Below are 14228 nucleotides of genomic sequence, written 5' to 3'. Positions count from 1 at the left end.
AATATTAAGTTTTTATTACAGTCTACTGATTCTACTCTGTCTGGCGGGAAAGATAAATCAATCAATCAACTTTACTCCCGTCATTGTTGTTGAGACAATTCCTCATCTTTGCTGTTCATTCTTCTGTCAATTATTTATCTGTTCCTGTTTGTTGTCCGCTTCTTTTTGGTATCGTAACGTTGGACTTACCATTTCAAACGCCACTTGAGGAGGACGTACAGAATTTCCGAATGTTGCGTGTTGCATGTTTTTTGCGCCAAATCTGTATTGGTGGACTTTTCTCGAACAGGTGGTCCTTAGCACAGAGTCTGTTAATATAGGTGGTCTCCTAGCACAGGGCCTGTTAATAGAGGAGGCCCCTTAACACAGTTGGTCTAGTATAACCTATCTTAATCATATTCAGTGTATAATCTTCAAAACTCCAGATTAGGTTTTGATCAAACATTTCCACTTCCCCAATTTGAGGCGTTTGATTGATATAAGATAATTAGATATATTTGTCCCAGTTGAATTTATGAAAATAATTTATTAGTGCCAAATTTCCAACTGCACAAATTGTGTTGAATATTAAGTTTTTATTACAGTCTACTGATTCTACTCTGTCTGGCGGGAAAGATAAATCAATCAATCAACTTTACTCCCGTCATTGTTGTTGAGACAATTCCTCATCTTTGCTGTTCATTCTTCTGTCAATTATTTATCTGTTCCTGTTTGTTGTCCGCTTCTTTTTGGTATCGTAACGTTGGACTTACCATTTCAAACGCCACGTGAGGAGGACGTACAGAATTTCCGAATGTTGCGTGTTGCATGTTTTTTGCGCCAAATCTGTATTGGTGGACTTTTCTCGAACAGGTGGTCCTTAGCACAGAGTCTGTTAATATAGGTGGTCTCCTAGCACAGGGTATGTTAATAGAGGTGGTCTCCTAGCACAGGCTATGTTAATAGAGGTGGTCTCCTAGCACAGGTTATGTTAATAGAGGGGGTCTCCTAGCACAGGTTATGTTAATAGAGGGGGTCTCCTAGCACAGGTTATGTTAATAGAGGGGGTCTCCTAGCACAGGTTATGTTAATAGAGGTGGTCTCCTAACACAGGGTCTGTTAATAGAGGTGGTCCCTAAACACAGATAGTCTGTTAATATAGGTGGTCTCCTAGCACAGGGTCTGTTAATAGAGGTGGTCTCCTAACACAGGGTCTGTTAATAGAGGAGGCCCCTTAACACAGTTGGTCTGTTTATAGAGGTGGTCTATTGACACAGGTAGACTGTTTATAGAGGTGGTCCCTTAACACAGTTGGTATGTTAACAGAGGTGGCCCCTTAACACAGTTGGTCTGTTAATAGAGGTGGTCCCTAAACACAGATTGTCTGTTAATAGAGGTGGTCTCCTAGCACAGGTTATGTTAATAGAGGTGGTCTCCTAGCACAGGGTCTGTTAATAGAGGAGGCCCCTTAACACAGTTGGTCTGTTAATAGAGGTGGTATATTAACACAGGCAGTCTGTTCATAGAGGTGGCCCCTTAACACTGTTGGTCTGTTAATAGAGGTGGTATTTTTACACAGTTGGTCTGTTAATAGATGTGGTATATTAACACAGGTAGTCTGTTAATACAGGTGGCCCATTAAAACATGTAGTCTGTAAATAGAGGTGGCCCCTTAACACAGTTGGTCTGTTAATAGAGGTGGTTCCTTAACACAGTTGGTCTGTTAATAGAGGTGGTCCCTAAACACAGATGGTCTGTTAATAGAGGTGGTCTCCTAGCACAGGTTATGTTAATAGAGGTGGTCTCCTAGCACAGGGTCTGTTAATAGAGGAGGCCCCTTAACACAGTTGGTCTGTTAATAGAGGTGGTATATTAACACAGGCAGTCTGTTCATAGAGGTGGCCCCTTAACACTGTTGGTCTGTTAATAGAGGTGGTATTTTTACACAGTTGGTCTGTTAATAGATGTGGTATATTAACACAGGTAGTCTGTTAATACAGGTGGCCCATTAAAACATGTAGTCTGTAAATAGAGGTGGCCCCTTAACACAGTTGGTCTGTTAATAGAGGTGGTTCCTTAACACAGTTGGTCTGTTAATAGAGGTGGTCCCTTAACACAGATGGTCTGTTAATAGAAGTGGTCTCTTTACACAGTTGGTCTGTTTATAGAAGTGGTCTCTTTACACAGTTGGTCTGTTAATGGAGGTGGTAACTTAACACAGGTAGTCTGTAAATAGAGATAGCCACTCCAGCAGATTTAGCATGATTCATATCCAAAAACATTAGCCCCCTCAGATATATGAATTGTACCTGCTGCCCCCATTGCATGATCGTAAGAGGTGACTAAATTTGGGATCTTATTTTTTCTCTTCTTTCTAAACAACTTTCTTCTTCTTCCTAATGTCTCCCTTGACAAAATGCCTCACTTTTGGCCTTTAGTTGAGCGTTCACCCCTGTGAGGAAGGCTTTGGGTTCTGTTCCCTGGCCGAGATATACAAGAGTCTGTAAAAATGATGGTTTCTACTCCTGCTTATTAACGCTCAGCAATTTAGGAGTGGGACGACTGGTTCGCCCGTTGTCAGTATAATGAGACCTGGTGGGGTGTCCTGCTGGGTGTCTTTGGCAGTATGTTTCAGCGAGGTTGCACTATAAAGTCGGCAACAGTTCCACGCTATCACAAGGAGACAAACACGAACATATCGCAGCCTCCCAAAACACGCATACACTACACGTATGCATCTTGCACACACGGGAGGCCGTCCTTAAATGACCACAGCTGTTGATAGGACGTTCAACAACACTAAACCAGACCAAACTAATGCAGGGGTAACAGTTAAAAAGTGTTCATTGAAAACTCTTTGCACTTAAGGCATAGAGCCTGTTTGCTAATTGAAGCCTAAATTTTCAAACCTAATCAAAAAGCGTATGAAGTGGATTTTAATTTAATTGCTGCAGAATGAATTGAAATAATAACAATAGAGTGAATTTAAATAACTATAATACCATGTAAACTACTGTTTGAGGGAATGAATAAGGTGGAATGTTATGCCTATATAATCGATGGTCTGTATAAGAATACTCTGTTGTCTAGTTTCGTTTGAATGTAGATAATCACCTTCGTTTCGAAAAAACAGTACCCCTGGGTACGTAGATTATCAGACTGGTGGATTACTGGAACAGTTCTGGTTATTACTGGCTAAATTGTGGCAATCTGCAGGGAAAATAGCCAATCTGCCCCCTGAAACACTAGCTGACCTGGACGGCCAGATTATTGTTTGCATTGATTAACAAAGTTTGACTCAACTGCAGCGTAAAAATTGGTGGACCTCTAAATACCATCCATTGTTTGGCCTAACACCGATTTATCCACAGATATTGTTGTTTTTGTTGAGCTCGAACTAGAGCTGTTTACCTTTAATACTGAACACACAATAGACCATACTGAACACACAATAGACCTGCTTAAGATATGTAGATCTATGTAACATTGTTACAGATAACACAATGGGCCCCAATTAAATGTCTATTTCAACTCATTATTTCAGAATTACCGGTCCAGGTAACTGGTTACCGACTTTTAAGGCCTTTTAAGGTGATATCAAAAGCCTGGTTAGCTTAACTCATTCACCCCTGAAATTTAATAATGAACTTTTCCATTACCTTTGAATAGGAAGAGTTCAAATGTGTCTTCAAGGATGAATGAATTAGTAAAAAATAGCACATCTTTTGCCTTTAGTTTTGTGAATAATCAGATCATGTTGTCTTTCCATTTGTTTCGGCATTTTCTCCATAATTTCATATATTGACTTTATGTTCCTCATTTAATGTCTTCTGCATTTGATAATGTGCATGTGTTGAATGTAATTAATGCATTCTTGTTACATTTTAATGTAATCTTTCAGTAAAATCTCTGTAGCAAAAGACCTATATCTTTAAAACCAATATTACACTCTGAAGACATGAATAACAAGATATTCATTTTAAAATATAATCAAAAAAAGCAACATGTACATTTTCTTTAACTTTTTACATCAAGCTGAACAACTTTGAGCTCTAAAGACTAGGTACAGCAAATTCATTGTTAGCTTGGTGTATAAGACTAAAGTTTTAATTTTAGTTTCTTTTGAAAAACATATTTGATTATAAGTGGTAGCGAGAGGATATGGTATTGATGAAATGAAATGTCCTGCTTGAATTCATATACAAAACACTACATTTCCCTGTAAATTGTCAGGAAAACAAAATAACTTCATTCAAGTTAAGCTGACAATGCTGACACAATTGGTAATGACTTTAAAGAGGGTATATCCCATTTTAAATGCCTGTAATCCTGATCACATATTGAACGGTCATGCATGACTGCTCCTAACCTTTCACCCTGCCTGACGACTGTGTCATTTCCTTATCGGGTGTATACGTTTGTAGTTATATAGATGGTATATCTACCTAAACATATGTGTGAATTACAGTCCAACGTTGTTACCTGTGTATTATTTACATAGAAGGTCATTGTTTACACCCATTCTGTGTACAAGGCACCAGCCTTTGGATTATTGGAAATATTCTGTCGTCATAACGGGCTGAATTCATGGTAAGTTGTTATATAAATCAATGTTTAAACTCATTGGATTGTCTGGACAGTCAAGGTCCAGTTTATAACGACGGTGTCCTGTTGTATGTGTGTGTTTGGATTGCCATGGTAACCTAAGTGACACATGTACAGGTACAATACATGGTTACACGTGTGTGGAATGCAGGGAGATAAGAAGGACAGGTTTTAATCAATAGTGTTTGTCAGGTAACTGTCAAATACAGGTATAATTTGGTCGGGGCAATTTCCAACATACCTTTTTTTTCGTATGAATTTTTACACTGGATTTTGTCGTAAATACCTAAAGTTAACGTTCAAAATAGAATGTACGAGAAATGATATTAAGAATAATGTAACAAACATACAAAGCAAGCGACGTATGGTAACGGACAGTTATGTGTGTTAGTGGTATGGTAGTAACAGCTAGGACACAAAGGATCATTACCACTAAACACTGCAGCTTTATTTATGATTATGGCGCCATTCATGTAATGCTCACAATTATAAAGACCTCGATTGTGTACCAACAAAGCAGGATTGAGTTGTGGGAGCTTACTAAGATATCAATCTAGAAAGAAATAAGGGTATTGGTAAAACAGCACAATCTGATGACGGTTTTTCTACCCATCCCAATGGTGTTGGCGCTCCATCACTTACTTATTTGTAAAATATCAATCTAGAAAGAAATAAGGGTATTGGTAAACCAACACAATCTGATGACGGTTTGCCTACCCATCCCAATGGTGTTGGCGCTCCATCACTTACTTATTTGTAAAATATTAATCTAGAAAGAAATAAGGGTATTGGTAAATCAACACAATCTGATGACGGTTTGCCTAGCCATTCCAATGGTGTTGGCGCTCCATTACTTACTTATTTGTAAAATATTAATCTAGAAAGAAATAAGGGTATCGGTAGACCAACACAATCTGATGACGGTAATGGCCTAGCCATCCCAATGGTTTTGGCGCTCCATCACTTACATATTTGTGAAATATCAATCTAGAAAGAAATAAGGGTATTGGTAAACCAACACAATCTGATGACGGTTGGCCTAACCATCATAATAGCGTTGACGCTCCATCACTTACTTATTTGTAAAATATCAATCTAGAAAAAAATAAGGGTATTGGTAAACCAACACAATCTGATGACGGTAATGGCCTAGCCATCCCAATGGTTTTGGCGTTCCATCACTTACATATTTGTGAAATATCAATCTAGAAAGAAATAAGGGTATTGGTAAACCAACACAATCTGATGACGGTTGGCCTAACCATCATAATAGCGTTGACGCTCCATCACTTACTTATTTGTAAAATATCAATCTAGATAGAAATAAGGGTATTGGTAAACCAACACAATCTGATGACGGTTGGCTTAACCATCCCAATGGTATTGGCGCTCCATCACTTACTTATTTGTAAAATATCAATCGAAATCTCAATCTTAGAAATTTCAAAATAGCTCAGAGTGTTGAAGATATTCAGTTGATACAAGCTGCATGATTCACACTGATATAATTGCCTTGTAGTCATGATAAAATCTTGGTCATGGAGATTAATAATCTCGGCTTTGGTAAAATCAAAGATTTTTATGTTGCTGGTAATATTGACAGGTAGGAGGGACTTACCTATAGCTATTAAGAAATAAGAAGTGCGTTTAAGGTAATGATATACCGCATTCGACCTAATAAGTGCACTACAAAAACAGGAGAGGGGTGCATTTAATAAATCTCTTTTGTGCTCGAACTGGTAGAAACTAACCGAGTCTGCATAAAAATATGTTCAAACCGGCCGAAACAGGACTCCCAATTATATGTCAATCTTTCAAAGAACAAACCAAATAGCTTTAAAATTTGCATTCATCTTGAATAAAAAAAAATAACGCTCGACCACTGACCTACATTGCCTATAGTAATTTAAACGCTAAAGCGCACAAAAACTTTGGTAAAAAAGATGAAGATCATGTTGACAGACCAATGAAGTAGTCAACCTTTTTACGTTTTAATTTAGCACACCCATCTAGCTCTTTCCTAGATAAATGTGGGGGTGTACTTCAATGGGGTGGGTGTGCTTATTAGGTGGAATACGGTAATAGGCTGCTTGCTGATTATCCATCCACAAATTCTTCATCAGTTGAGTTCGTCCAGCCTTGGTATTACTTGCCTTGATTCAGCTTTTATATATAATGCAGAAATCAGTGCGCACAGCGTGCATTGGAAGTGCAGAGCACGCGCTTACTCGGTACAGTCCACGTCAGTTATGCGTGCTGGTTGGACAGTAGAAATGAGGAAGTGCCGGGTAAGCACAGACCACACACTGATCAAGTGCACAGCACGCACCTGCTTAGTGCACCGACCGTGGGAAAAATTTAAAAGACTCACGGAGTCAGTGCTCCTTAGCTGTAGAAGGCACGCGCGTCACCTGTACTGGGGTGAATCCGTAGCCTGGCTGCATCCCGAACGCAGCGAAAGTTCCTCATGCACTAAAAGTGCTACGGCGTGTCTGTGTGCTCCCAAATCCGTACTGAGGTGGTACTCACCACATAAGGATCCCCAAATTTTGCCCACGTTTTTGCAAGTAGACAGCACACACTTGCAAGTACGGCCGGTTGGGATCACGGCTTTAAGCAACCAACATTATGATCTCCCATAGCTTATCTTAATAAGCTGTCTGTCATGATCTGCATGATAATGTCCGTCTGTCTGTCTGTCCGTCCGTCTGTCCGTCTGTCCTTCCGTCTGTCCGTCCGTCCATCTACACTTTGAATTCAGGGGATTATCTCTGAACCAGGTAGTCCATAATTTCTAAAATTTCACATGGTAATAAACTGTTATATATAAATATGCAATAAGGGATTTAACAACCTTTCAAAATTAAGGTCATTGTTACTAAAAATAGAAAAGTGGGGTTATATAGAAAAAATAACTTTCATTGCTCTTTCTGAACTGTCAGCATTTTAGTTTAACCCATGGATAAATTCATTGGACGTGAAGCTTTAAAATAAAGAAAAGAATGGTCTTGTTTAATTGTTAACTTTGGCAAAATAAAGATTTTACACATGTAGGTGTTTGAAATATTTCTCATTGTGTACCTGAAGTGAATGAGGGTTGAGATAACCTAGCTAGAGCTATTTTCGTTAAAAATTGAGGATATTTTTTTAAAAAAGGGCAGTATTTGCTCAGAACTTGTAATGTAGATTGATCCGTTCACAGCTATTGAAAGCTTGTAGCTGGCTGAATGTAGATCATGTGTGTACAGGTGTATACACCTCCCTACCTGTAGCTAACGAGGTCTGGAAAATCTTATGTTACATGAAACCTGTTGGTCTACATTGCAGCAATGCTTCCATTTAGCCCATGATTTAAGGATCCCCATACCATGTTATAACTGTTATTATGCATCGGAAACTGTATTTCCAGGTTAAATCGATAGAGTAGCTTGAATACATCATTTGTAAAAATAAACCATACCTTGGCGAACCTTTATGAAAAAGTAATAAAATTAAAAGAAAAAGGTCAACAAATGTGTTTTGAATGTTAAATAGTAACAGTGTCAGACCAACTGACTTCGCTTTGGTTTGATAATAAATATTGAAATATTTCCTAACTGATATTCCGTCTTTGCGTATTGCAATTTACACAGTCCAATATCAATAACTGAAACTTAGATCATGCTGTCGATGGACAGTTATGATTTATTGCATACTTATAGACCAAGATATCCACATTTCTGGCGGTGCTGGAAAATTCTACCTTTCGGGGTTCATGACATCATTTTATGACGTTTTGGGGTCAGTCAGAGTCATTGACGTCATTAAAAGTTGCCACCCGGGCTTCATATGCAAATGAGAAATGTACGGACAGTTTACAACTTTACTAGAAAAGCAGCTGTTTTTACTGGTTTTAGGTAATAAGCAAGAAATAGAATCCATCCCTGATGTAAGGTAAGGATAAAGTTATTCAAACCCTCTGGATAAAATANAGGGGATTATCTCTGAACCAGGTAGTCCATAATTTCTAAAATTTCACATGGTAATAAACTGTTATATATAAATATGCAATAAGGGATTTAACAACCTTTCAAAATTAAGGTCATTGTTACTAAAAATAGAAAAGTGGGGTTATATAGAAAAAATAACTTTCATTGCTCTTTCTGAACTGTCAGCATTTTAGTTTAACCCATGGATAAATTCATTGGACGTGAAGCTTTAAAATAAAGAAAAGAATGGTCTTGTTTAATTGTTAACTTTGGCAAAATAAAGATTTTACACATGTAGGTGTTTGAAATATTTCTCATTGTGTACCTGAAGTGAATGAGGGTTGAGATAACCTAGCTAGAGCTATTTTCGTTAAAAATTGAGGATATTTTTTTAAAAAAGGGCAGTATTTGCTCAGAACTTGTAATGTAGATTGATCCGTTCACAGCTATTGAAAGCTTGTAGCTGGCTGAATGTAGATCATGTGTGTACAGGTGTATACACCTCCCTACCTGTAGCTAACGAGGTCTGGAAAATCTTATGTTACATGAAACCTGTTGGTCTACATTGCAGCAATGCTTCCATTTAGCCCATGATTTAAGGATCCCCATACCATGTTATAACTGTTATTATGCATCGGAAACTGTATTTCCAGGTTAAATCGATAGAGTAGCTTGAATACATCATTTGTAAAAATAAACCATACCTTGGCGAACCTTTATGAAAAAGTAATAAAATTAAAAGAAAAAGGTCAACAAATGTGTTTTGAATGTTAAATAGTAACAGTGTCAGACCAACTGACTTCGCTTTGGTTTGATAATAAATATTGAAATATTTCCTAACTGATATTCCGTCTTTGCGTATTGCAATTTACACAGTCCAATATCAATAACTGAAACTTAGATCATGCTGTCGATGGACAGTTATGATTTATTGCATACTTATAGACCAAGATATCCACATTTCTGGCGGTGCTGGAAAATTCTACCTTTCGGGGTTCATGACATCATTTTATGACGTTTTGGGGTCAGTCAGAGTCATTGACGTCATTAAAAGTTGCCACCCGGGCTTCATATGCAAATGAGAAATGTACGGACAGTTTACAACTTTACTAGAAAAGCAGCTGTTTTTACTGGTTTTAGGTAATAAGCAAGAAATAGAATCCATCCCTGATGTAAGGTAAGGATAAAGTTATTCAAACCCTCTGGATAAAATATTGAACAAAAGACCCTTGGCAAAGCCTCAGGTCTCCTGCTCAATATTTTATCCAGAGGGTTTGAATAACCTTATCCTGACCTCACATCAGGGAAGGATTCTATTATTATGTTGATAGGATATGATATGTCCAGTCAAATCCAATCAGAATATGTTCTATGAATCAGGTTTGATAATGAAGGTATTCACATACTGTGTCTGTATTTTACAGATCCAGGGCTGATCACAACAGAGGCGACAGACGAAGACACAGGTAAGTATCAGAGAAGTTCACATCAATCTACCAGCTGTCACTTGTAAATATCTAATAATATGGAAAACTTTTTGAAATGCTGAAGCGTGACATTGCAGGTAATCACACTTGCTTTCTTGAAGCAAAACAGTTTAAGAACAAATTAAGCCAAGCTAATGCAAAATGGTGTTTGATTTTAAATCTCTCCATATTTCCTTAAAATCACTGGAATTAAATTTGAATAATCAATCATTGGAACAAGGAATTGAGCACAAAATCTGAGTTTGAGCACAAGAACCCAAAACATTAAACCAGGTGAAAACATGCAGAGGGTTGTAGTGTTCAAGGAAAGCAGCGTACCCAGAGAAACCACCTAATGGGGAAGGTGACACCTAACTGTTCACGTGCAATCAAGGAAACCAGCGTACCCAGAGAAACCACCTAATGGGGAAGGTGACACCTAACTGTTCACATCCGATCAAGGAAACCAGCGTACCCAGAGAAACCACCTAATGGGCAAGGTGACACCTAACTGTTCACATCCGTTCAAGGAAATCAGAGTTAACCCAGATAAACCACCTAATGGGGAAGGTGACACCTAACTTTCCACTTCCGATCAAGGAAACTCTGGCTGTCTTTTTGTAAATGGCGTCAGTGTGTCGTCCAAACACTTTTCCTTTTTTTCTTCATTATGTCTCCCCTTCAAATTGTCATTAGGTCACTGTGGCCTTAACCTCAAGGTCAAAGGTAATACAAATCAGATTGTTTGAAACATTTGAAGGTGCACGCCAAGGTGATGCCAATGGTCCCTCGCTGTGTCTTATTTTGCTTGAACTTAGTATGCAAGTATATGATGGCATTGTTAACTCTATCCAAGCATCATTTGTGACTATGGGGTCAGTTTTAAGGACTTCTTTCATGGCCTCCATTACAATTAGAACTTGTTCATATTTGCATTTTATAATTAAGCAGTAGGCAGTTCCTCTAATAATAAGGTCATATAAGTGCTAAGTTAAAGATATCCTTATAAAACTTGGGAGTATATCTGCATCACCCACAAACGATCTACCATGCACTGTCGTTAGGTCACTATGACCTTGACTGTGAGGTCAAATAAGAGCAACATTTTCAGGAATATCTTCTCCAGGCCGTAACGTTTGAACCGTTAAGGGGAGACATGTTTTTGATTACAAAACAAATATAGTTACACATGAGACCTCAATATTATTTTTTATAACATTACATGTACAGTTCTTGTACACTTATCTGTTTCAGTTGTTGGAAAAAGTATGGCGGAAGAGGGATTATCAGACGAGATCGTCATCGCCATAGCCGTCCTCTGTTTCCTCATCCTCATCGTTATAGCCATCTTCATTATAATCTGTGTTTGTAAAAACAAAAGTGAGTGAATTCCTATTCTAATTGGGTTAACAAAGTGCAGGTGCATGCCAATCTATTAAAAGCAAAATCACAGGTTTTGAGTAATTTCAAAGGATTAACTTCAAATTTCATGGGAAGATTAATTACCATTCGTGAAAGCTCCGACAAGTTTGATATCTCAAGTTATTTTCAACAGATTAACTTCAAACTTCATAGGAAGATTAGTTATAATAAAAACTTCAATTTTGTTAATAACTACCATCATTTGAATTTAATGTACGGGCGTTTTATGTACCCCTTTGCGGTAACCTTGTTGAAAATGTATTGAATAACTTTCGTTTTGTTTCTTCCTTTGTATAGTTTCATGGTTGAGCTCTAACGAGATATCTGAAGAAGAGGTGTCGCACAAAAGTAGGTTTGGGGAGGCAAAAATTGACTTCATCACTAAAAATCTAGACAGAGTACGCTACCAAAGGGGAGCTCCTGCCTTGCGAGACAAACGACACCAGCGTTTGATTCCGCGTTACCATGATGACAGGGAGCGTTACCATGACGACAGGGGGCGTTACCATGACAACGTGTCATACTACGAGGAAGATCTGGAGTCCCCGAGGCACTACGAGAACGTACCACCAAAGTATCGGCGGTATCCAAGAGAAAACGAGAGTTATGCCCCCTCTATACATCTACGCAGATACGAGGAATCGTTAACAGATGGACAGTGAGTGGCTATGCATACAGATTTGGTTATTTAGAAATTTGTTAAATCAACAAAATAAATAAATTAAAAATTTCACTTAAAAACGCATTACGAAAAACCAAATAATTCAGTTTAGTTCCTGAAACTTGACAATATATACTCGCATATGTCTCAATTTTAGTTCTTGCACAAGCTGATAATCAGAGTGAAATATCTTACAATATCAAGTTACATGTATAAGGAAGCAAGGGGTCTAATCCATATAGATTCCAAATGTTTTTGTGAAAAGGTAGACATTAATATATAATTTTCTTATTTATATAGCTCTTTCCTATAGTAAGTTGCCGAGCAACTCTTTTAGTCAGTAGAGAGCCCCAAACAATGGAATTATTGTGTAGCAGGATATATCCGTGGGGATGTTGTTTCTGCGATTTCACAGATCAATAATTTGATAGCTAGAAAATGATTTGCAGAATAATATGACAAGTGTAAAAATGAGTCACGATAATAAACTTCATGACTGTATAAGGTTGTCATGAAATAGCACACATGTGGTTGTGACTCGAGTAATGATGTTTGAAAATAGATTGGTGTATCACCATACTAGCCGGATCTACTTTTTATGGGAATCCCCTTGTCATGGCGAACTGAAAAGTTCCCGGTATTTGCAAAAGATATCAAAGTTTATAAAATCTTTGTATCGATCTCTACCAAATACGGAAGGAATGTGATAAAAGCAAGACCACACACTTGTGTTTTTCTATAAAGGAGTGCTTTCTGATTCGTTAGAAAAATACAAGTGTGTGGTCTTGCATATATAAAATATCTGATAGTTTGTTGATAATTTGTTTTACAACATACACTTGTTATTGCTCAATACACTGTAATAAAGCCTATTCATTTGACTTTTTTACACCTTAAATGCCTATTGTCCCGCCTATGTGTAAAAAAAAAAAAAAAAAAAAAAAAANCTTGACGAGATTTGCCTTTTACATGGTGGTGTTTTCTCATTACAGCTCCACCCGGAGAAGTAGAAATCGAAGACTAGAGCCTTTGGGTGACCTGCAACCTGATGAAGTTGTCACGAAACCAAAATCTAAAAAGAAGCGAAGGAGTGAAAATGGAAAATCAAGACACCAGAAAAAGAAAATTTCTCGTGACTCTGAAGTCCCCGATAAAACTGAGGTACCAATGAATCGACTACCTGACAGTTCTAAATTGAAGGATTCGGGCTGGTCGAATGGTACGGCCAAGGACAAAGTAGCACTTGATGTTAAGCTGGAGGCGCATCCCAACGCGTTCAGTGACTCCGAAGCTAGTGACGTTGATATAGCCAGGAAAGCGAAAAAGTCCTCACATGAGGCTTAAATTACGGTTTTATTTCTTAGAGGTTGCTTAGATTATTTCTAATTGATATCATTTAATAATCTTTTGAATTAATATTATATCAGAATCTGTGTATGATTAATTGTCTGGAAACAGAATGGCCAGCTTACGGTTCATCCACATTGTCTCAGCAATTATCCTTCACAGCTGAAGTGGCTGGATGGTGAAAAAGCTGGATTATTGGAACAATTTTTGAACAGAGAAAGATTAATAGAATCTTGCGCCACCTTGGGGACGAGATAAAGGAATCTTAGCCAGAGGGGGAAGTAACTGCCCCAGTACTTGATTTGACAAACATAAGAATATTTCCTTGAGGGTTGAGATTCCCCATCTTACCTCTAGTGGATCAATAATTCTTTTTCTCTTACTCTGTTGACCTAGTCATGTTTATAAAGCAATGTTGGCATGTTAGGCTCAATGCATTGTTGACGTGAAGTTAATGCCTTGACAGAAAAGTCTCAACCCAAGGGGTAAGATTCTCAAATGTCTAGCCAGAGGCTTTGCCGAGGGTCAGAATATTAAACGGAGAAAATAAAAGTCATCTTCCGTGATCTGCTATTGTAGATGCGCCATAACACAATCGTTATGACGGGGAAATCACCCCATCTTCTCCCCAGGGTAAGATGGAGATATATTTCCCTGACCGGAAGTGTGTATATCACTTTCTCCCACCATTCATAGGTGTGTCTCCCATTTTAGCCGGGAAAGATCAGCTTGTCACCCCCTAGGGGGAGATAGCCTCGTGCCGATTAGCACGTGTTCAAT

General features: G+C 38.1%; 1 protein-coding gene across 1 annotated transcript in view; it reads left to right on the top strand.

The window, feature by feature from the left end:
* The window catches only part of LOC110461050, a 14545-nt gene extending 317 nt beyond the window's left edge, over positions 1 to 14228 (top strand). The window contains exons 2-5 of the mRNA XM_021514322.1: positions 9977 to 10018; positions 11273 to 11398; positions 11738 to 12098; positions 13094 to 14228. Of these exons, the coding sequence (XP_021369997.1) occupies positions 11287 to 11398; positions 11738 to 12098; positions 13094 to 13445 (825 nt within the window). The 5' untranslated portion in view covers positions 9977 to 10018; positions 11273 to 11286 and the 3' untranslated portion in view covers positions 13446 to 14228. The remainder of the gene's footprint in view (positions 1 to 9976; positions 10019 to 11272; positions 11399 to 11737; positions 12099 to 13093) is intronic.

This window comes from Mizuhopecten yessoensis, unplaced genomic scaffold (genome assembly GCF_002113885.1).
Source record: "Mizuhopecten yessoensis strain PY_sf001 unplaced genomic scaffold, ASM211388v2 scaffold10553, whole genome shotgun sequence".
Taxonomy (NCBI): Eukaryota; Metazoa; Mollusca; class Bivalvia; order Pectinida; family Pectinidae; genus Mizuhopecten; species Mizuhopecten yessoensis.
This window is presented reverse-complemented; position numbering and strand designations above follow the sequence as displayed.